Source organism: Delphinapterus leucas, chromosome 10, assembly GCF_059928025.1.
Source record: "Delphinapterus leucas isolate spDelLeu-1000000601 "Yukka" chromosome 10, BTC_Dleu_Yukka2, whole genome shotgun sequence".
Lineage (NCBI taxonomy): Eukaryota > Metazoa > Chordata > Mammalia > Artiodactyla > Monodontidae > Delphinapterus > Delphinapterus leucas.
Window position 1 is genome coordinate 21134157 of NC_143138.1, and position 21921 is coordinate 21156077.

At 41.0% G+C, this 21921-nt stretch overlaps 1 protein-coding gene and 4 non-coding genes across 5 annotated transcripts; 4 read left to right on the top strand and 1 right to left on the bottom strand.

The window, feature by feature from the left end:
• Positions 1-2378: 2378 nt before the first annotated feature.
• TRNAY-GUA (transfer RNA tyrosine (anticodon GUA)) lies at positions 2379-2472 on the top strand. The gene is made up of 2 exons: positions 2379-2415; positions 2437-2472. It is a non-coding gene; the product is annotated as a tRNA-Tyr (tRNA).
• A 1408-nt stretch (positions 2473-3880) lies between these two features.
• TRNAA-AGC (transfer RNA alanine (anticodon AGC)) lies at positions 3881-3953 on the bottom strand. The gene has a single exon. It is a non-coding gene; the product is annotated as a tRNA-Ala (tRNA).
• Positions 3954-7302: 3349 nt separating this feature from the next.
• Positions 7303-7390, top strand: TRNAY-GUA (transfer RNA tyrosine (anticodon GUA)). The gene is given in 2 exon segments: positions 7303-7339; positions 7355-7390. It is a non-coding gene; the product is annotated as a tRNA-Tyr (tRNA).
• Positions 7391-7836: 446 nt separating this feature from the next.
• Positions 7837-7926, top strand: TRNAY-GUA (transfer RNA tyrosine (anticodon GUA)). Its single transcript is given in 2 exon segments — positions 7837-7873; positions 7891-7926. It is a non-coding gene; the product is annotated as a tRNA-Tyr (tRNA).
• A 1083-nt stretch (positions 7927-9009) lies between these two features.
• On the top strand, positions 9010-18793 carry ABT1 (activator of basal transcription 1). Its single transcript, XM_022562247.3, has 3 exons — positions 9010-9307; positions 9991-10196; positions 10353-18793. Exons 1-3 carry the CDS (start codon positions 9067-9069, stop codon positions 10731-10733), a joined length of 828 nt encoding a protein of 275 aa, XP_022417955.1. The 5' UTR covers positions 9010-9066; the 3' UTR covers positions 10734-18793.
• The last annotated feature ends 3128 nt before the right edge of the window (positions 18794-21921 follow it).

The following is a 21921-nucleotide window of genomic DNA, read 5'->3' on the forward strand; positions in this document are numbered from 1 at the left end:
TTGACACCTTTTGGGGACAGAGTTTATCTTATTTGCCTCTGTGTGTTCCCAGCACTTAGCATGGTGCCTGGAATAGTCAGTGCTCAATACATGTTTGTGAATATTAAAGGTCACTGTTGTGTATACGTTACCGAGTTCAAGTTCGCACTGCTTGCCGCATGACAGGTCAATAAATTGAGAGACAAGTTTTGGGGGCACGGAATAGTGACTTTATTCGGAAAGCCAGGCGTCAGATAACATGGTGATCTAGCGTCCCGGAGTACCATCTTATCAGGGGCTGGACGCTAGTTTCTTTTATAGAACAGAGAGAGGGAGGGGATGAGGAAGTAAAGTAAAAAGGCCTTAAGTCTTGCAAAAGACCTCCTGGTTTGGGCCATCCTCGGGGAGGGGATGCGTTAATTTCTGCTTTTCTGCAGCCATTCACAGGTGGGCAGGGTCAGGGTGTTTCCCTGTGGGCTGAACAAAGGCACTTTAATTTCACATTCAGGCAGAGGGGCAGGGTTCCCGGAGGCAGGCCATTATGTATGCCTACAGCTATAGACCGAACAAAAGCAATGGAAAGCAAAGGTCAAAGTAAAAGAAACAGATCCAACATTGCAGTCAGATTTTGCTCTTCCCTGTTGCAGTACTGGGGCAAGGCCGGCGGACCGAGAAGATGGAAGACAAACGTGCTCAAGAACCATCTTGCCTGACTTTGGATGCTAGTTTCTTTTATGGAAAACAGAGGGGGAGGTGAGGAGATAAAGTAAAAAAGGCGATAAGTTGTTGCAAATATTTCCTGGTTCTGGCCAGACTCGGGAGGGGATATGTTAATTTCTTCTTTCCTGCAGCCATTCACAGGGAGGCTAGGTCAGGATGTTTCCCTGGGAGCTAAGCAAAGGTATTTTTAGCTTAACCCCTCAGGCATGGGAGGCAGGGTTCCTTGAGACGGGCCATTATGTATACTTTAAGCCTTAAGCAACGTCCCTCTAGTGATTAATTTATAGCAAAACTAATAGAATGCAAAGGTTAAAGAAAAAGAAACATATCCAGTATAGAGTCATATTTGTTCTTCCCTATTGTGGTGGGATTCGAAATTCATCTCCCACCTGCCTCTAAGAATACTGAGGAAGGCGAAAAAGAAAGGAACACCAAAACTTTCCTGCTTCTTATATTTTCACAGTTATATTTTATTGTGTAAATATATGGAAAAGAAGGCTAGATATATATGGAAGAACCAGACGTGATTCTTGACCTACGAGAATTCAAGTTATTCACATACACACACACTCCTCAGAATCCCTCAAATCTGCTTGTTCTTTTCTCAAGGCTCCTTAAGGCCTGTCTAGCTTTCTCTCTGTCTGAATCTTCTATAATGTGGAGTGGGAGAAAAGGAAGGAAGGAATGGATCCTTTTTGTAAAAGCGTATTTTTACAAAATGGATAGTACTAAATACATTTATAAATTAGGATAACTTATTCAGTCAATTGGGGTTGGAGAGGAGATAAAATTTTATATTTAATTTATTCAGACTAGCCCCCTCAAAACAGATGTTTCATGAAGACTTGAGCTAAATGGCTAAATTAAGTGATTAGCAACTTGCTTTTAATTCCAATTCAGAAAAAAAAGAAAATCTTGAGCCATAGAGGAGTGAAGACTGGTCTCAATGTTCCACTTTCACAAGGGGCATCGTTTGTCCTATGTGTATGGCTCCACTGTATGACAATGTAATGATTTTTAGTGGAACGTGAAGAACACAGATTCCTGATATCTGTTGCCACCTCATGTGGATTTCACTTACATGAGAGTAATAGCCATTCTGAGCTTCAGACTGTCACAGAAAATTAGAGTAGACTCACACTTTGTAAAATTAGTGTTTGAATGACATTACTTTCTACCTTGTTAAGATAATTTAAAAAATATTTTAGCTTCCCATCGACAGGTTTTTTCTGAGTTTAGAATTGTCCGGTTTATCTACAGGGACTTAATGTCAATTAAGAACGTCTTAGTATGGTTTTGAAGAGTTTAACCCTGTGCTTGTTTCCTTCCTCCTCCTCCTTCTGTTAATTATCTGTTAAAATTGCAGATTAAAGTACTTCAAATTCTATCTAAGATTGGTTCTTTAAATTCATTCATCACAGTAAAAGACACTCATTGCTAAATTTTTGTCAGTTCCTCATACCTCATTATTTTATTTTCTTCTTGCAAACCAGTGGGTGCTAGCGTTTTCTCCTTGGTCCAGGGCAGTGGTCCTGTGAAGGAGTGCTGGGTTACAAAAAAAACGTGGAGGCCACTAGAGCAGACCTCATCAACAGCACTGGTGAGTAAAATAAGCACCAATGACTCTCCAACCTCGTGCAGAGATGGCATGCTCTGCGGGGAAAACGGTTACTGTGATTCCTTCGATAGCTCAGTTGGTAGAGCGGAGGACTGTAGTGAGTATATTCCTAACCAGGCATCCTTAGGTCGCTGGTTCGAATCCGGCTCGAAGGAGTTCACGTTTTGCGTCTGCTTTTTTCACCCTCACCCTTAAAAAGGTTTATCTCAGCTATATATATCCTTGCTGTGCATCTTTTTAAGAGTAATCTCAGTGTGCAACGAATCTAATTTGTTTAATTATTATTCTCCGTAATAATTACTAATACGCGATCAAACTTCAGGCTCATAGTTCATAAAGGGCCCGTGCCGCAAAAAAGTCCCGAGCCCCAACCAGGCGGATCAGAGGTGGGCCCCCTAAGCAAAGGATCCAGTGACAAGTCTCCGCCACCCTACCCGGCATCCCAAGACTAGGGGAGGGGCGGCCTGCTAGGAACATAGCTGACCAAAGGTTAGTAACTGGTTGGGCACGGGCGCCCTCTCGTGGTATTAGAGTTCTGAGTCTCTCCGAAGGTTTTGTTTGTTTTTTTCCCAGGTGGACGCTCAACTACTGGCAGTCGCCCACAGACCCTGGGGCACTACTCCCACTTCTCCGTTTAATTATGTAAAAGTGATTCTCAACCCTGGCGCAGAAAAGTGGGTGGATGTCAGTATCACCTGGGACTATTTTACAAAGCGCCTTTAGTTCCGGCACTTTGAAGGTGGGACCCAGGCATTGGTAGTTTTAAAAGCTCCCAGGTGATTTTAATGTGTTGCAAGGTTTGAGAACCACTGCAGAAGAGAAAAAATTTAGAATTAAAAATAATAGACAAGGGGAAAATTGATAGAATTTTCTACCCACTTTGGTCTAAACTGGTAGCTCCCTTGCTCTTTGAAAGCGACTCGAGGGCAAAAGAGTAAACAAGAAAAATTGTCCAATTTTCAAAGATAACATGGGCCTTGGTTGCAAATTTTATTAGATAGTCCTGGACTGACCGTCTCATCAACGCACCATAGATTCCAACCCAAACAAGTTCTCCACTGCAATTTCCCTCCCATAATTGGGCCATATTCTGCAATATTCCAGTATCAATTGGCAGTAGTGGCCCCACCACCCCCGTAGAAACAGCTAGATGACTCCAAAAGAGGACGAGTGAATGTAAAAAAACCAAACCTCAAACATACCTACATATTTTTGGCTCTTCAAAATTTCATTAAGAAATAGAAATTATTTGTTCCAGTTGTAAGAACTTGAGGTGGCCCTCAATAGGTCATACATGTGGGAAATAGATTCTGAGAATAAAAATGTAATATGAATGCATAAATAATTGAAGTGTAGACTTGTAAATCCACCTGGCAGAGACCAATATTCAAGTCTTCGAAAGGCGAGAGAAATCTCAAAGAATCCAACCTTCCCTATCCTGTCACTGGAGAGAAGGGAGAGGCCATCAATTAGGAATTGGGCCCTTATGTGGTAACGTTGTAGCAAGGTGTTTATTTACAGAAGCATGGAAATAAAGGCCAAAGAGTAGGCGGAACATAAAGCTGGAGAATGCGGGCATCGATCCCGCTACCTCTCGCATGCTAAGCGAGCGCTCTACCGCTTGAGCTAATTCCCCTCCCTACTAGACTCCCCTGCCTCCCATACTTTAATATCCGAATGTAATTCAGAACTCGTGGCCACCTTGATATCTAGTTGGCGTTAGACAATAGGACAAAGTACGGGTTATCAAACAGCCCCTGGGGCGCCACCTATAATCTGTTCTACGGTACTGGATCCTGTTGAGAGAAGACTGCAGGGTGCAGGTGGACCAGGGCGTGGAATCCATAGAAACACCTGTCTTCGAAATTGGGCAAGAGTTTAACACTGGAATCATATCTACGGAAACCGGGGACCGGAAGGAAATTGTAGGTACATCCAGGAGGGCAAATCAAGTTTCTCAGGCAATGAGACTAGGCTTTTGGCCATCCCAATAGTTCCTGCCAATCCCCGCACTCCTAAATTTTCCACCAATTGATTCTGCTAGTACCAGAAACAGATTCTGCAGAGTTCCTACAAATGTCCCCTAATCTGCTTTCCATCTGGCTTTTTTTATAGATAAAAATCACCGTCGGTGGGCACAAGGTCACGAGGGGGTGTGCGTCCCACTTATTTTCTCCCTTCATTCTGGCTTCGTAATCCAGATTTCGATCAAGGGTGTACAAGTTATTTTTCTAAGGTAAACACTGATAGAAGTGAATATAATCATGGCTGCATGCTTAGACCTGGATTCCTTGCAAAAAACCGAAAGTAGTAGTTGCCTCTTTTTCTTCTGGGCCTGTGGAGTACTAGGTACCAGGTACTGTGCTTAGGTGCTCGGTACTTCACAGAGCTAGTTCTTCAGAGGAGAACTCTTGAGCATTGCCGGAGACCCATCACTTGCAGGAAAGCCATGTGAAGACCCTTCCCGTCAACTGGTTCTTTGTCTGAAATTCCATCATTAGAAACATTTTTTCTTTTTGGTTTAATGTTATTTTCTAGTCTCAATGAAATTGGGACAAAGTGATGAAATGGAGATGAAACATTTTACTTAAGAAAGTGACTCTATGTCCCTATGCTGTGCAGGCACGCTGCACAGGCCTTTCCAGGACCCTTTTAATGCCCTTAATGCTTGCTCTTCTCTTTTCTTTTTCATTGCAGTCAGGGCTGACAAAAAAAGTGAATAACTTTCTGTGGGAAGAAATTCTCCACCTTCCTGCACCCCCTCCATTTGAGACAAAAGAGTTCAAAACTCAGATGTTCTAAGTGGGTGTGTAGAAACCCACCATTCATCTCAAAACTTGGCTCAAGGTCAGCCTTGCCTTGATTCTCTCCACCGTCTGGGTATTCTCTCCTCACTTCTCCTTGGACAGAATTTACCCAGCTACAGAAGTCAATTTGGCCTCCACTCATTTTTTTCTCCATTTATTTTCCATGATTCTATTAGGGGTGCAAGTGTGGAACTGGAGTGAAAGAAAGTGGACTAATTCCATAGCTCAGATCCATGGATTAAGCTTTGGGATGACTGACTGTGAACTGGGAGCAACTGGGGGCTTTCAACCATGAGCTGGGAGTTCTAGTTTCCAATACATTGGATTAGGTATTAAAATTTCAACAGCTTAGCTTGCACAGAGGTAAAATGAAGATCAAAAATAATATCTTAAAATTCACATGGAAGTTTTCCCAGTTGTTAAACTACTGACTCAACTTCAAGCTCACTGTTCTGGACTGCACTGTGTTCTTCCAAAATCCAAATGTGACTGTATTCAAAATTGGAAAGTAATTAAGGTTAATGCAGTCCTTAGGGTGGGGTCCTGATCCCACAGGATTACTATTCTCATAATGGGAAACACCAGAGAGTTCTCTCAAGTCAGGAAGAGAGCTCTCACTGGGAATTAAAGGGCTGTCATCTTGATCTTGGACATTCCAGCCTCCAGAACTGTGAGAAAATAAATTTCTATTATATAAGCCACCTAGTCTGTGGTATTTTGTCACATCAGCCAGGGCAGACTAAGACACTCATCCTTCTTTAATCTGCCTTGTGATAAAGGAGGTAAACCACACTGCTGACCTACTACATGGCTCCATATTAGGCTTTGCCAAAAAGGAAGCTAGAGGGAGAATGCAAGGTTGGAGGAGGAAGAGGAAAGGTGGACTTGTCTTTTCTGTTTCCTTTCGGAGAGCTTCCTGTTCCTCTAAGTATCATCCCAGGAAGACTTCTGCATCCCAAGAGACGACAATTCTGTAGCAGCAACTGAATCCAGCACCATGCTGAAATTTTACACTTGTTGGCATCTCCGCTATTTTCCACCTTGTATTCAAGGCACAGATAGGAGGACACTTGACAATGAAAGAGAAACTCCACGTCCTACAGTCTCTCTTCTCCCGCTGCTAATTCTCTATTAGGTCAGGAACACTGAAAGTTACTAGATGATATTTTCTTGGTTTGTCATGGAAAGGGATTTAATTACTGAGTTCAATATGGACTACGTCCTCTCAGTACCCCTAATAGAATGCATTGGCAATTGCCATTTGAAAAAAATTTTTTGGAATTCTTTTTAATAATATCATTTTGTAGAAATAATAGTTTTGTATAAATTTGTAGAAATAAGCACAGATATTTTATAGAGAAATACACTTAATCTTTTCCTTAAGCATATTTCCAAAGAAAGCCTTTTCTCTCCAGATAATTTAGTGTATTCTCCATTTGTGTCTATTTCTGCTTTAGGCACAAGTGTAAGGCAATCTCTGTTGAACCTCGATGTTTGGTGATTTTCTTTGAAAAAAGAATATATTTGCATTTAAATTTTTTAGGGGTTTTTGTTTCACTTTAATTGCTCCACAATAATTATGCAATATAATATGAACCACCCAAATTATTTGTCCAAGTAAGAAAATTCACACACACACTCCACACATTTAATCATTAGAGCTATGAATACACACGATTTCCCATTAGATTTTCAGAAAGGAGAATCACAATGATACCAAAATGCACTGGATATTGCTCTGCTCACAACTTTGGGATCCTCTTCAACCCAAATGTCTGTGTTTACGTAATTATATCATTTATCGAGCCAACCTAGACACTTTTGAGAGAAAAAGGAGAAAGTAATTAGAGGGGACAGCAGGAAATCGGGCGTAATCCAGGGAATTCACCCTAGGTATATAATGCTTAGGGAGGAGGGCATGCGATACCGGTAGGGTTTTTGTTTTGAGATATACACAGAACAATATCCTAACGTCTTAAATGTACAACTCAATGGATTTTACATGTTTATTAAACCCAGGAAACCAACTACCCAGATCATGACATAGAACCCGTTCAGTGCCTTAAAAGACTGCTTAAATTTGATTATACTTTCAAAAGTGAATATGAATATTATCAAAGCGGAAACCATCTGGATAGACATTAGGATTGGGATCCTAAAATAATAGCCATAAGTGGTCCTTCGATAGCTCAGTTGGTAGAGCGGAGGACTGTAGGTACAACACTTAGATATCCTCAGGTCGCTGGTTCGAGTCCGGCTCGAAGGATAAAAATTTTGAAAATTGTAGACCGAAACAAATCAAACATACACATAAAGTGAGTGAACTCCTTCCGGTCCAAAAGAATAAACTGGACAGTAACTCCGCTTCAAGATAATAGCTCCCTCTTCAACCCATTTAGGAAAACCCTTTCATTTATGGCTCACTTCTGATTGAGAGAGGAGGCGCTAAGCTGATGAGACAGCAGGAGTGTCAAGGGTGATGGTCCTATCTGTAATGTATCGAAGGGCGCAGGATAATGAATTAAAGCACAACTCTTTATTGTTCAAGGGCATTAATTTTTTAGTATACTCCTATAATCACTACCCATATCAGTTTTAGAATATTTCTAGCACCCTTCATGTTTGCTTCTGAAATAAACTTATAGTCAAAACAAAACTACAGGATTGAGGTAAAGATTATTTAAAATATCCTAAGACTTTTCTCTCAAAGGCCCTTCGATAGCTCAGTTGGTAGAGCGGAGGACTGTAGGTGTTTGACCATCGGTCATCCTTAGGTCGCTGGTTCGAATCCGGCTCGAAGGACTCCCTTTTTGAAAGGTTGTCATTGACACTGCAGGCCTGAACACGATAGAAAAATTGAACAGTGAACAGTCATTTGTGCTCAGATCTTGTAGGAATGAGTGTATAAACACACAAGCGATCCTCAGGTACGCCCAAGAGCCTGTCAACAAAGGTTGCTTCAGCGAGACAGAAGGTGAGTCAGAGTGTCCTCTTGTGGTGACCATTTCTTCGGTACCTTTAATTCAAAATAACGACTACGCCATTGAGGCATATTTTTGGGTGGCCTACCCTGGACCCCAACACTGTGAAAACAAGTCCTGGAGAGAATAAAGCTCGCGGTACAGGCAGTCGCCTAAATCAGGGCCACGTATACATTTGACAATAGGTATTTGTAACATAAGTATAAATACGAATCCATGCATCAACACAAATGTAAAACAGGCGCCAAATAAGTTTTTAAAAGAAATAATTGTCAAACATTAAAATTTTTTAGACATTTTATTCACAAAATCAAATTTTAAATTAATATTTTAAACTAAAATTTTTTTAACTAAATTAAAAGGTCACAGATGAAATTTTCAAAAATTAAATCTCAACTAAATTTCCAAAACTTATATTTGCAAAGTTAAATTACATTTTCAAAACTTAAATTTAAAATATTCAAATCTCTAAGTTAAATTTTGAAAAATAAAATTTCAAACTTAATTAAAAAATTGAAATTTAAGTAACCTTTAAAAGTTGAGCCATCCCCCAACCTTGAGTCTCACCCGAGTCCCTTGGGTAAAATGCTATTTTGACCGCTAGAACACAAAGAAACCTCCCCTCACTCCCAAAATAGTTCTCCAAAATTTCCGGAAGAGCCTGCTTCATCCCGACCTTTTGCATCTCACCGAGGAGTGCTATAGGGTAAGTTATACTTGGAGCTCTACCTCTCCGGTTCTGCCTCATCAGCTCAAGTTCTCTCACGCTTTGAATCTCCCGGCAGACCCGGGACCCACTTCCGCTCTCTCCTCTAGGCCTAGACTCGCGGGCACCGCCCAATCTTGTCCTTTCCTTTGTCGTCACCCGGACCGACCCCGCCCCCTCGACACAGGCAGTCGCACAAGGTGTGCGTCAGAGGCGCGGCGCTTTACGGCTTCCCTGCTTTACCTACCCGCAAGCATGGAGGCAGAGGAATCCGAGAAGGGAGGCGCTGAGCTGGAACCTCTGGAAGGGAGTGATCAGAAATCAGAGGCAGAGGAGGAACAGGAGGAATCCGAAGGGGCGGCTGGCGGCAGCAAGAAACGGGTAGTGCCAGGTATTGTGTACCTGGGCCACATACCGCCCCGCTTTAGGCCTTTGCACGTACGGAACCTTCTCAGCGCCTACGGCGAGGTCGGGCGCGTTTTTTTCCAGCCGGAAGGTAAGTGCTCAGGCCTTGGCGGTGAGGGTAGGAGGGTGATGCTCGCTGGCAGTGAGCACGCAATGCAGGTCCTGTTGCCTCAGCTTGCCCTGGTCCGAGGCGCTGACGGAGCCGGGGACCCGCGTCCGGCTTCTTTGGTAAATCGGTAGCGCGCATGCCTTTAGGAGGCGGCGATGGGATGTAGATAGCGCAGTATATACCTCGCTGAGCCTTAGTTCTCGGATAGCTAATTTTTGGATTTTAACTTCGGCTCCGCCCGCCCATCTTTCCTGAGCCGAATTTACCAGTTTGTTAAATGGGTACAGCCTGAATTTAAATCTCAGTGGTTTTCCCACAAAACTGAACGTATCTCTTTGTCATCGCGGCCCAGGTCAAGAGAAGGTTTATGATCGGCCGTCCCCAGCTCGCATACAGACAGACACTAATTGTAATTGGGGTTGGGGGCCTGTGCGGGTTTTAAAGAGAGCGTTTAGGGCACACCTGATAAAGGAGTTAACATTTGAGGAAAGGATTGAGTTAGACAAGGGGAAAAGGGTGGACTTCGCAGTTATCCGCTTCCGGGCAAAGACGTTGAGGTGGGACTCTGGCCTGAGGGAAGGTTTGGAGAATTCGGCGAATGGGAGGTGCAGTTGAGCGGGTGCTGTATTGGCCTCCTTGACCACTGCTCTGTCTTTGCTTCGCAGACGGGTTCGTGAGGCGCAAGAAGAAGGCAGCGGCAGCCTCCGCTGCGGGAGGAAAAAAGCGGTCCAAGTACAGCAAGGACTACACCGAGGGCTGGGTGGAGTTCCGGGACAAGCGAGTAGCCAAGCGTGTGGCGGCCAGTCTTCACAACACGCCCATGGGCTCCCGCAGGCGCAGCCCCTTCCGTTATGACCTGTGGAACCTCAGGGTGAGGGGATCGGCTTGTCTGCCGCACCGCTCAGCCTTCCGTCTTCCCAGCCCCAGCCGGCGCACCCCTGTCACCTCTTGTTGGCCCCGGCCCCCCCATCCCCTCTCCATCCCAGATCTGCCCTCCTCAGATCTTTTCTTGTTTTCCCTTCCGCAGTACCTGCACCGTTTTACCTGGTCCCACCTCAGCGAGCATCTTGCTTTTGAGCGCCAGGTACGCAGGCAGCGCCTGAGGGCTGAGGTTGCCCAGGCCAAGCGTGAGACTGACTTCTATCTTCGAAGCGTGGAGCGCGGACAGCGTTTCCTTGCCGCTGATGGGGACTCTACCCGCCCGAACGTCTCCTGGGCCTTTGCCCAGCGTCCTACTGAACAGGAGCTGAGGGCCCGGAAGGCAGCTCGGCCAGGAGGACGTGAACGGGCTCGCCTGGCCAACGCTCAGGACCAGGCCCGCTCCAACAGAGGGCTTCTTGCCAAGATCTTTGGATCCCCCACCCCCTCAGAGAGCATGGAGGACTCCTCACTGGTCAGGAACTCTTGAGGGGCAGGGAGGCCCCTTCCACCTCCTAGCCCAGCCCAGCGTCCTATCTACCTGATAATGACTACCCAGGCAGACATTTTATTGTGTTTCTCAAACCAGGAGTGAGTGCTCAGACATAAAAGTTTTGAAGACCTCTCCTTCCCCCTCCAATTCCTGTACATGCCTCGCTGAGGCATTAGTTCTTACTAGCATGATTATGACTACTGCACGTCTGTTTTGCCTTGTTTGATTCTTGGCGACCTGCCTCCTGCCCACTGGGGCCCTCTAAAAATCCTGTTTTCTGGCCCCAGGAAGAGCCTTTATTTTGAACTAGACTGATAATGGCTAGTCCAGACAGCTGTTTACCCACCACATTACTGGGCATCAGCAATGTCCTTTTTATTTAGAAAAGATTAATAAGGACAGGGCTTAATGGGTTAGAGTGGCTTGGGAGCCACCTTCCAAATGTATTTATAGAAAAGAAAAAATATATATATATATTTTATATGCCTTTGTAGTTTATGGGGGGTGGGGATGGTCATTGGATAAGTTCCAACTTCTGTCTGTGTCCCATTCACTCACCTTCACTCCATCTCCTGGTCTCAGACCCTCCCACTCCCCCCGAATTCAACCTGGACCCTTTTCTATGTATCTAATCAATTTCTTAGGCCATGTTATTAATAGTTATCTAATGCAGCATTTACTAAGTCGCTGTATGAGGACATAGAGTGACAGTGGTTCACATGGCCCTTGGTGTAAGTCTTATAGACCAGGGGTCCCCAACCCTTGGGCCTCGGACCGGTATTGGCAGCACAGCAGGAGGTGAGCGGTGGGCAAGAGAGCAAAGCTTCATCTGGCGCTCCCCATCACGCGCAATGCCGCCTGAACCATTCCTGCACCCCACCCGGCCCCTGTCCATGGGAAAATTGTCTTTCACGGAACCGGTCCCTGATGCCAAAAGGGTTGGGGACCGCTGTTACAGACCACTTAAAAAAAGATAAATGTTTAAGAAGTAAATGCACAGAAGTACTACAGGCATCATGGTAGATGTGTATAAGGGGTAGAGTGGGGCCATGGGAAGACACGGGTGACTCCATCTGCATGTGTAGTCGGGGAGGTCTCCTGACTTCAAGAATGAGGAATATGTGGACTCTTATCGTCTATCTGGGCAGGGCCCAGACTCCTCTCTCAATTGTCCTGTTATTCCCCGCTGGAGTATCCGTCCACAAGGAACGAACTCAAACCGTTTGCCCTGGGGGCCCATCTGTCTCCTGCCTCAGGGTGACTAGACTCAAAATACCAAAAGAGAAAAATCTCTTTTTCTCAAGAAATTGGCCACAAGAGAAAGGGTTAACCTGTATTTGAAACAGCTTCCATGATGAGTATTTTCTTTATCTAGAAGCACAATAAGTTATAAATGTTAAATATCTGGGACAGTTACTTATTCACTGTCCACTCTATGTGTGGTACCCTGGTAAACCAACATACACGATACGGTCAGGACTGGAAAAGGATGAGCAGAGACTTTGCAGTCAGGTGGCATTAATCACACTCAAGCTCTACCACTATCAACCTGCATGTCCTCTGACAAGTTATTTCTACGTGCTTCATTTTATTTCCTTTACGTAGTAGAAATAACTTTTTAAGTTGTGATTATTAAACAAGATATCAATGCAAACCACAGCATCAGGACAGGGCATCTGACTTCTCAAGAAACATATAACCTATTATTAGGATTATATCCATAAATTTATCATGTCAGTATGTAGTGAATTCTGTAACAGATGAAGAGAGCACTTTGAATGTCATTGCCTATATAGTAAAGTAAAATAACTAATATTCTGTTGTTTCCAAGAGATACTAACTTTTGCATTTATGTAATCTTATCTGTGCACCAAACTTAAGAGACTAAACAGGACTACTACTTATACAATTACATAGATGATGAACTTCCAGTTCAGAATAATTGGTAAATAACTGCACGTAATTTATACATCATGAAGAGATGATTTAATTGTGGATGAGGAAGTAAAAAAAATCAAAATTATTATTTCAGTCTGAAAGGGCAGTTCTTGAGATTTCCCTACCCAGAGGAGGATTTAACTGAAGCTTAAGTCCATTAGAAGGACACAGCAGTTTTTTATTCACCATTGTATATTCTTTTTTCTTAAAGAGGGCCCCTCAATGTTTTAGAAGTTTCAAGCCCAGCCAGAATTGGCCTATCCTTGCTCTCATCCCTTCATTGGTAGAAGGCCTATGCGATTCTATCATCCAGAGACTGTCTGCATCTCCTGCCTTAATGTTGGGCTGTGGCAAGTGACCCATCATTGCACTGTGGGTATCGTTTGCAAACAGTATCTTTCCTGTTTTCTCCTACTCTCGTCCTCCCTGCTCTGGAGATTCATGTCCACTCTAGACTGCCCTTCCTCCAAATTTTGTGGTGAAATTAGCATCTGTGTGTGTGGTTTGTGGGAGGGGACTATGAGGGCTATAATGTGCTTTGATCTAGTCTACTTGGACACTAGTACTAATTAAGAACACTGATCAAATCCATATTTAACCTTTTGCTTTTTCTGGAATACACTAGGTTTTAGATCCAGAGCCTTCATGATAATAACGTGATGGTATATTTACTTTTAACCTAATAACACTTCAATTTTACTGTAGTATTTTATGCTGAATAAAATTCAAATGAAATCAACTGCAGATTATTTCAATAAAAATACACAAATATGTCTTGATTAAATTAATTCAATCAGTATTCACTCAGCTAATACTTAATAAAACTTTTACCATGTTCAGAAAATTATTTTGGAAACATCAAATAATCAATATCCCTATTTACTAATGATAGCATTAGCTAACAAGAGTTTTACTTTTCAGATATCTATGCAAAATTATTTTCTAAATAAGTTATTAGAAAAATAGACAAGTTTATAAAACTTGTGTTTTATAAGTGTTACCAAAAATATGGAGTTCTCATCTTAATACAATCAATGAAGATACAAATTTCAAATTCTTGGTTTTTATTAATCAGGGTATTTCAACTATCTCTAGAGTTTTCTGCTATTCTCCCATATTATCTGTTTTAACTTTAATTTTTTAAAAGGCTGTAATTAAAATGCACATTTTAAAATGGAAATTCTCATATCTTGTTCCCCACAGGTATACAGTTTTTAATAATTTATTTCACCCGCTGGTTACAGCCATACTAATATGCTTTTCCTCATGTCAGACTTGACATGAAAGTCACGAATTTATGTCTTTTACAACAAGTAACAGTTGTTGGCCAGGATGTGGAGAAAAGGGAACTCTCGTGCACTGTTCTTGGGATTGTCAATTGGTGCAGGCACTATAGATAGCAGTATGGAAGTTCCTCAAAAAATTATAAATAGAACTGCGATATGATCAGTCATATTCTATTACATTTGATTCTATTGATTTGAATCTAATCCAAAAAGTTATATGACCCCGATGTTCACTGCAGCATTATTTACAGTATCAAAGATATGGAAGCAACTGAAATGTCCATCCACAGATGACTGGATAAATAAGATGTGGCATACATATGCAATGGAGTGTTAGCCTTAAAAAAAAACCTGAAACCTTGCCATTTGCAACAACATGGATGGATCTTGAGGGTAGTATGCTAAGTGAAATTAACAGTGAAAGACAAACATTGCACGCTTTCACTTACATACAGAATCTAGAAAACAAAACAAATTGAAAACAAACTCACAGATACAGAGAAAAAAAATGGATGGTTGCCAGATGGGAGGACGTGGGGACTGGGTGAAATAGGTGAAGGGGAATAAGAGGTAAAAACCTCCATTTACAAAATAAATAAGCCACGGGGATACAATATACAGCATAAGGAATATGGACAGTAATATTGTAATAACTCTGTGTGTGGACAGATGGTTAGAGACGTCTTGGTGATCGTTTCATAATGTATGCAAATGTCAAATCACTATGTAGTACACCTGAAACTAACAATATTGTACATCAACTATATTTCAATAGCCATTTCTTTATTCTGTCTTCTGAAAATATTTATAACCATAGTGTCCCTTAATTCTTTAACTGTACATCTCAATAATCATAAATGCTAATTTTGGTTTCTTCACTCCTTTCTATTCCCAAAGACTCAGTCACACAGTCATACAAATTTGTTATTAAAACTAACTCTCTCATTCATACAAGCGCATGTTTTTATACCCCAAATCCACAATCCTAATCCTCATATGTTGATAGTTACTATATAAGCTAATTAACCCTTATTTCTGAAGATCCTTAAGTTTCCAGCTCATCCTTTACATATATATTAGTGGCCATTACTGTACTTCAAAAAACTACAGAAACTTCAACCTAACATTCAGCGTGTTCAAAGATGTAATCAACTTACTAAATAGAGTTTAATTTTCCATAGGAATATTGTACCTCACTCAGTCGGCATATTTCCTATTCTTGATACGTGTTAAGTATCGAAACGTTGAAATAAGGCAAAAAGGCAGTTGGCATTGCTTTTCAATATCATACAAAGGCATTGTTTAACAGACTCTCCCAAGAATTATTTAATACAGGGAATGTACCTGTGTTTGTCTATGTGTTTATGTGTGTGTGTGTGTGTGTGTGTGTCACTATTCCTGGGAACATGTAGTGTTTCTTCATCCCTTCCAACGATAAGAATTTCTGATCTAAAACTAAACTTTAAAATTTGTTAGAGAGCTTAAAGTAACAGCTGATTAAAACTTCTCTGTACTGTCACACCTGCAAAACTATATCTTGCAGCAACACTAGTGGTCAAAAAACTTGTGGTTCAGTAATTTTCAAGAACATCTTAGACTGTCTTTAGTTATACAAATAGTAATACAAAGGGTTTTATATAGTAATACACCTAAAATCTTAAATTGTGTTAGTTCAATCTTTTGTATTTTACTTTCTTTCGCACAAAAGAAAATCCACATCCAAATGCTTGCAAAATGCTTTCTGCTATATAATCCTGAATTAAGGGCCCACGTATCATTGATCATTACAAACAATGTATCATTAAACACTATATGGCTATACCTAATTACTTCATTAGAGTACAGAATGAGATTGAGCTTACCTGTATTCCTAGTTCCAAGAGGAGGACCTTCCAAGTATAAATTAAATACATATATACATAAACGGAAAACTGGAGAGAGGAGGAACAGAGAAAAAACCTCTGTTGAGGAAGATGATTGAATTAGTTTAAATTTTGAGCAAAAATGACACTTGCAAGGGATAAGAGACAGAGGAGAAACCACATGGAGAGGACAGATAAAAATCTGGACATGGTCAGGGCATACCAAGTATGAAGAGGTCAATTCCTCTGTGGATGCCAGACTAACTTGTATTTTCTCTTAGATATAACACAGCATCCTCCTGCAGAACACAGTAAAAAGCCTGCCCCAGGACAGATGGAAAGTACTCATTTAGTGCCGTGATTCTCACAGTGTGATCCCCCAACAAAGTAGCATCAACATCCCCTGGGAACTTGCAGGAAATGCACACTTCCAGGCACCACCTCTGACCTACTGAATCAGAAATATGTTTTAACAAGCCTCCAGGTGATTTGAATGCTGGCTACTGTTTGAGAACCACTGCTGTAGTTCATCTTCCTGCTTTCGAAGAGGACCCTCTCATGGTATTCCATATAGAGAAAAGCTAGTACCTATTGGAAACACAGGGCTACTTCTGAAAATTTCCTCTGCCTCTTCCAGTAACATTGTTAAAGTTTCAATAAAGTAAATCCTTTACTTCCCCTCCCGTGGATACAATATTCTCTGCTTGCTTTTTTTTTAGTACCATTGAGTTATGTCACTCTCCTTGTCAGAGACCTCCACAGGCTCCAAACTGTCAGAAAATCAAATGACAACTATTTCTTTTGGGGTTCAGGATACTGCACAAGAGGTTACTCCCACCATCTCAAGAGGTTTCTCCTCATTGTTTTTCAACACAAACCCTGAGAATTCTACCCTTTCAACCCCAAATATTTTCTAATATGAGGCCTTGGCTCAGGTTAGTTCCCTCATGAAGAAGAAGCTTTGTTCTCCAACTCACCCCAACATTTTTAGTTCGTTCCTTCATTCCAGCTCTAGAACAACCACATCACCCTCATGAACTCTATTTCATTTTAATAGACCATATGCTCCCCATTCACTAACTTCAGTCATATGGTATCTTCTACTGCTCTTGGAGGAGAGTGCTGAACTGGGATTTTGAGATCAGATAGGTCTGTGATTGAATCACTGCTCTACTGCCAACAGTGATATTCTCAAGAATCCTCTTTTAAAAAAATTCTATAGTGAGACCAATATCATCCCTTAGCGTTGTTGCAAAGATAATAAAACTCAGCATAAAGCTTAATCCAAAACATACGAACTCAGAAAATATAAGCTTCAACCATCTTATTACCATTACCATACTTTTGGTATTTAATCATATTGTATTAGTTTGCTAGACTGCCATAACAAGGTATCAAAAACCAGGAGGACTTAAACAATCAAAACTTCCTGTCTCACAGTTCTGAAAGCCAGAAGTGTCAAATCAAGGTGTCAGCAAGACTGGTTCCTTCTGAGTGCTGCAAGGAAGAATCAGTTCCATGCCTCTCACCTAGCTTCTGGTGGTTGCTGGCAACCTTTGGCATTCCCTGGCTAGTAGAAAATAACCCTGATGTGTCCTTCATCTTCGCATGGCAATCTTGCTGTTTGTGTCTGTTTCCAAATTTCCTCTTTTTATATGGACACTAGTCATCTGGATTAACACTCACCCTATTGACCTTATTTTAACTTGATTACCTCTGTAAGGACCAAATCTCCAAATAAGGTCACATTTTGAGGTACTGGGACTTCAACATATAAATTTTGAGGGACATAATTCAATCCATAAAACATATATTAATTCTCATCTTTATTTTTTTCCTATTATTTTGTATAATGACTTATTCTCTAAACTAGAGTATAGGCCACTAAAAGATAATGTCATTTAAAAAAGTACTACTTTAATCAAACAGAACTTTGCTTTACACAGAGTTGAATACGTGCTTCTTAGGGGAAAAAAGTGTAGGTTTAATGAAATAGATCCATGAAGAGATTCTCTGAATGAGTTTTAAAGTTGTGTACATTATAGAACAGTCAAATCATAATGCCTTACATTCACATAATATTCTTTAAAAAGAACCCAAGACCTAGACAAGACTAATATTTCTCAACTTTTAAATATGGGATGAATTAAGGTAGGTCAAGTTAAGATGAAAATATATCTACTGCTTTGGAAGTATCTAAAACAGTATAGGTTGTCATCCATTTCTGCCTCCTTGAAACCATGAAGATGCTAGGAATTTTGAAATTTAAACTTCTTTTTCCAATCTTACCTTCTGGTGTTTCCCAAGAAGAAACAATAGCACTGACTGAGTAAATAAAAAGGCTTAAATTCCTAGGATTTTTTCCCCTAGTTAAATTTCTTAGTCCACAGGGATTTAGTCTCTTGCCTTTAATTCCACTGGTGAAGTTATCTTCAATTTTTTCCAAGGTCATCAAGGTACTTGCTTCTGTTTCCAGCATAAGCTTTGTTTTTGATACCAGATAGTAGAGAATGATCTGTTTCTTCCATCATTAATATAGACTGCTTCAAACAGTCACCTAATGTCTGGCTTTAACATCTTCACAATTTCTCCTGCCTCTGCCTGAGTGGTTCTCAAACTTAGAAACTTACTAGAATCTTTTGAGAAGATGATTCAAAAATGTTTTCTAGTACCTGACCTTTCTGGACTCACTGAATCAGAATCTCTTCGGAAGAAACCAGGCATTGCTGTTAAAAATCTTCCCAGTTGATTCTATTGTGCACGCTCTCTTCTTCCAAAGTTAACAATGACATCTTGGTCCCTGGATTTCACTGTTCTCTATCCCATGGAAAAACTTGTTCAATAAGCTTTTTCCGTTCACCCCATTTTCTTTGTCAGTTGACATTTTTAGATTAAGCTACTAATAAGCCTCAAACATGCTTGTTCTTCATTAAACAGTTTTCATATAATGCATAGGCTTGCTGCCAGTGATATTTTACTTTACTATGGTTAAGAGAAAGAGAATTATTTGCTAACTCAGAGTCTGAGATGATTGCTCAGTTGAAGAGGGATATTCCCTTCTGTACCGCTTTTTTTATTATTTTTGGGGGGACTATTTCAAATGTTCAATAATGGCCACACATTGTCTTAAAATAGACATCACCAGTCACTATTGGCCTCTTTTTCCTTATGACAGGAGTGATTCAAATATTGGGCCTTCACTCAACAGTCATTACATTCTTAGTTCTCTCTTTGTATGGCTCCCACTAAAATTTCCTGCCTGACCCTAATTAGAAATCTTTAAAAGCTCAGATTCAAATGCCTGATACTTATCACAGTTGGACAGTTTGGGGATATGTGTTAGTTCTTCTGATCACCAGGAAATGTGGAGTCCTATCATTTCCATGAGAAGGACCCATGAGAGAAGTCCAGTAAACACTCAGAAGCCCCAGTAACACTATGAGTAGGGATAGTTGGAGAGCTCCTCCCTATAAGTGCCAAATGAGGGATAGATGGAGCCTTACCAAAACTCTACCTACCTTATTTCATCTCAGTCCCCAAATCCACTAAGCTACTTTGTAGCTGATTTAGAGTACTGAGCAAGTTGCTGTGTAACTGGGCTTTATGATACCAGATCCAATGGTGCATCAAGGGTCCGTGTTAAATAGAGATGCTCTATGGAGCCTCTGTCAATTCACAGGAAAAGAATACCTGAGAAAAAGCTCCTCACTCTTTACTGGGCTTTGTAGAGACTTAATGCTGCACAATGGGATACAAAGGATGGCCATGTGACCTGAACTTCCTTTTAGATATCGAGTATCATCTGACTCACGATCCATAAAATTGTGCAAGCCCAGTAGAGTCCTTCATCCATGGATATCTTCCATAGTCACTTCCGGTCATCAGAGAACAGATACCAGAGAGCCTTCCAAGGATGTGAGTTCCATATAAATTCATATTTTGTACAGATATTTATATTCAGATATTTAGATTTGAGTATCTAGAAAGCAATATGAAACACAGTCCAAGTACAGAAAGCACAGTAAACAAAAAACAGGTATGTTCAGTGGATAGCAAGGAAAACTGCCTAACTAGATAAGAGTTTATGGAATATATGAAAATGTTTTCAGTTATAAGTAATATAAACCCAACTCAATAAGACATAATCAAAAAGGACTTCTTTTTTCTCATATAATTGGAAGGCAGTAGCTCACTTCAGCCATGGTTCTTGACCCATCTCTTGGCAATTCTCTCAGCTCTGCTTTCCCCAGAGCCGGATCAACCATGCCTGTGGAATGAGTGAGGAGGAGTTTATATAAGATTTTTCCTTTAGTCTAATTGGGCCAACATAGTTTATGTGGCCACCTTAGACCCATAATGCTAATTAGGATAATGCAAGGTGCTAAATTAGCTTAAACCTGGGCTCACAAACCAAAGGAAATGGTATTTCATGCTTGAAGTTGCCCTCGATTCATCAAACCACACTCCTGCCGCACAACGGAGGAGGGTGAAATGTCAGCTCTAGATTAATTTCAGAAAATATATCTAAAAAGGGATCAAATTTTAGGCTCCTTAAAAGCTCGGTTAGAAAACGTACAGTTGATGCTATACATAATGGAAAGTAATCTATTTAAGGTTGCATAAGACAGTGTAAAAGGCAGGTAAACCTACTGAACTGAGTAGGATGGAGAGAAACAGGATAGATAATAGAGATTATTGTAAAAATCGAAACTAGTAAGTTTCTGGACTAGAGTGGTTATAATAAGAATGCAAATGAAGCAATAAGGGTGAGAGACATGAAGAAAGTATAACATGATCTGGTGACAGTGGAGAGAAAAGAAAGAGTCAGAACATGATACCCTGGCTCAGCAAAGGTGGTGCCATCAATCTTAATGGAAAAATTGGGACATGGGTCAGTGGTTGGAAATGGAAATGAGTTGGATTTTACATGGTTTGAGCCTTTAAGAGAAATGACTCAGGATGCTGGAAAATTAAAATTAGCTCTTATGGAAATGAGAATTTGGAGGTTATTTACATCTGAGTAAAAGACATACAATACAGATGAATACATTTTCTAAGAAAAAGCAGGTAATCAGCCCCTATGCTTTATAAGATTAGGAAAAAAGCAGCCAACATAGGTGTCAACAGAAAGAAAGACAGGTTGAGTATCAGTACTATACTGTATTGCTAAGGACAAAAAAAAGAGGCAGGCAACTGATGTGCGGTGTTGGAGAGCACATCATCCACTTTGGTTCAAAGGTCGCTAATGATCTTTGAGAGAATACCTAGGTAGGAAATTGTGTAAAGCCAGATTATAGCATGATAGGAAATGAACACTTAGAAATGGAGGCAGTATAGATTTTAAGCTGGTGAATTCTGGAAGGGGGGAAATTAAGAGAAACACTAGCCTATTAAGGGCAACCTAAAGTTTAAAATAAAAAAAGGGAATGAAAGGGCATCTATACATATTTGAAGACATGAGGGAAAATCTCAATGAAGGAAATAAATGAAAAAATCTGGAGATAAATGAGGAAGGTTTCAGAGGTTGTTGAAGAGAATGTGCTTGGCATGTTAAGGAGTCAGGATGTTTATTCCTTTGGGAGAAGAAAGGCAGGATAAAGAGATTTGTTTTGAAGTGGTCAGGAGGCCTCTACTAGAGATTTTTCTTGTTGGAGTAGATGATCCTGTGCAGGGGTGGTGGGGTGGTGGTGGCTGAATAGGGTTGGAGAATGAGGGCTGAGAGTGTGGGCTTATGACATTGACAGAGGAGAGAAGACACGTCGCTGCAGCAGTGACTGTTCCAAACAACTCCCTTATCAGTCCCCTGCTCAGTCAGAAACAACTGATGTGGTTTAAATTGCCTGTTGGTAAATCATGATATGGCCCTACTGCCCCTGAACCAATTGCCCCCATGTCTCCCAAAACAGTTCCAACTTCCTCTACCTGCAAGACTGAGGCTCCTCATCTAGACGAGATGCTGGATTCAATAGTGAGGAGGTCCACTTACAATTCCATATAAAAGACTTCTCATTTTCAGATACATTAATGCAAATTTCTGAGCCAGGCAATTAAGACCAAGATTCCTGGATACAAGAGGGTTGCAGAGAATTTGAAAGTGGA

Excerpts from the sequence above, each read along its gene's own strand:
- ABT1 (XM_022562247.3), top strand. The coding sequence starts at position 9,067 with ATGGAGGCAGAGGAATCCGAGAAGGGAGGCGCTGAGCTGGAACCTCTG. Across the intron at positions 9,308-9,990 it reads CGTTTTTTTCCAGCCGGAAG|ACGGGTTCGTGAGGCGCAAG; the intron begins GTAAGTGCTCAG and ends TTTGCTTCGCAG. Across the intron at positions 10,197-10,352 it reads ATGACCTGTGGAACCTCAGG|TACCTGCACCGTTTTACCTG; the intron begins GTGAGGGGATCG and ends TCCCTTCCGCAG.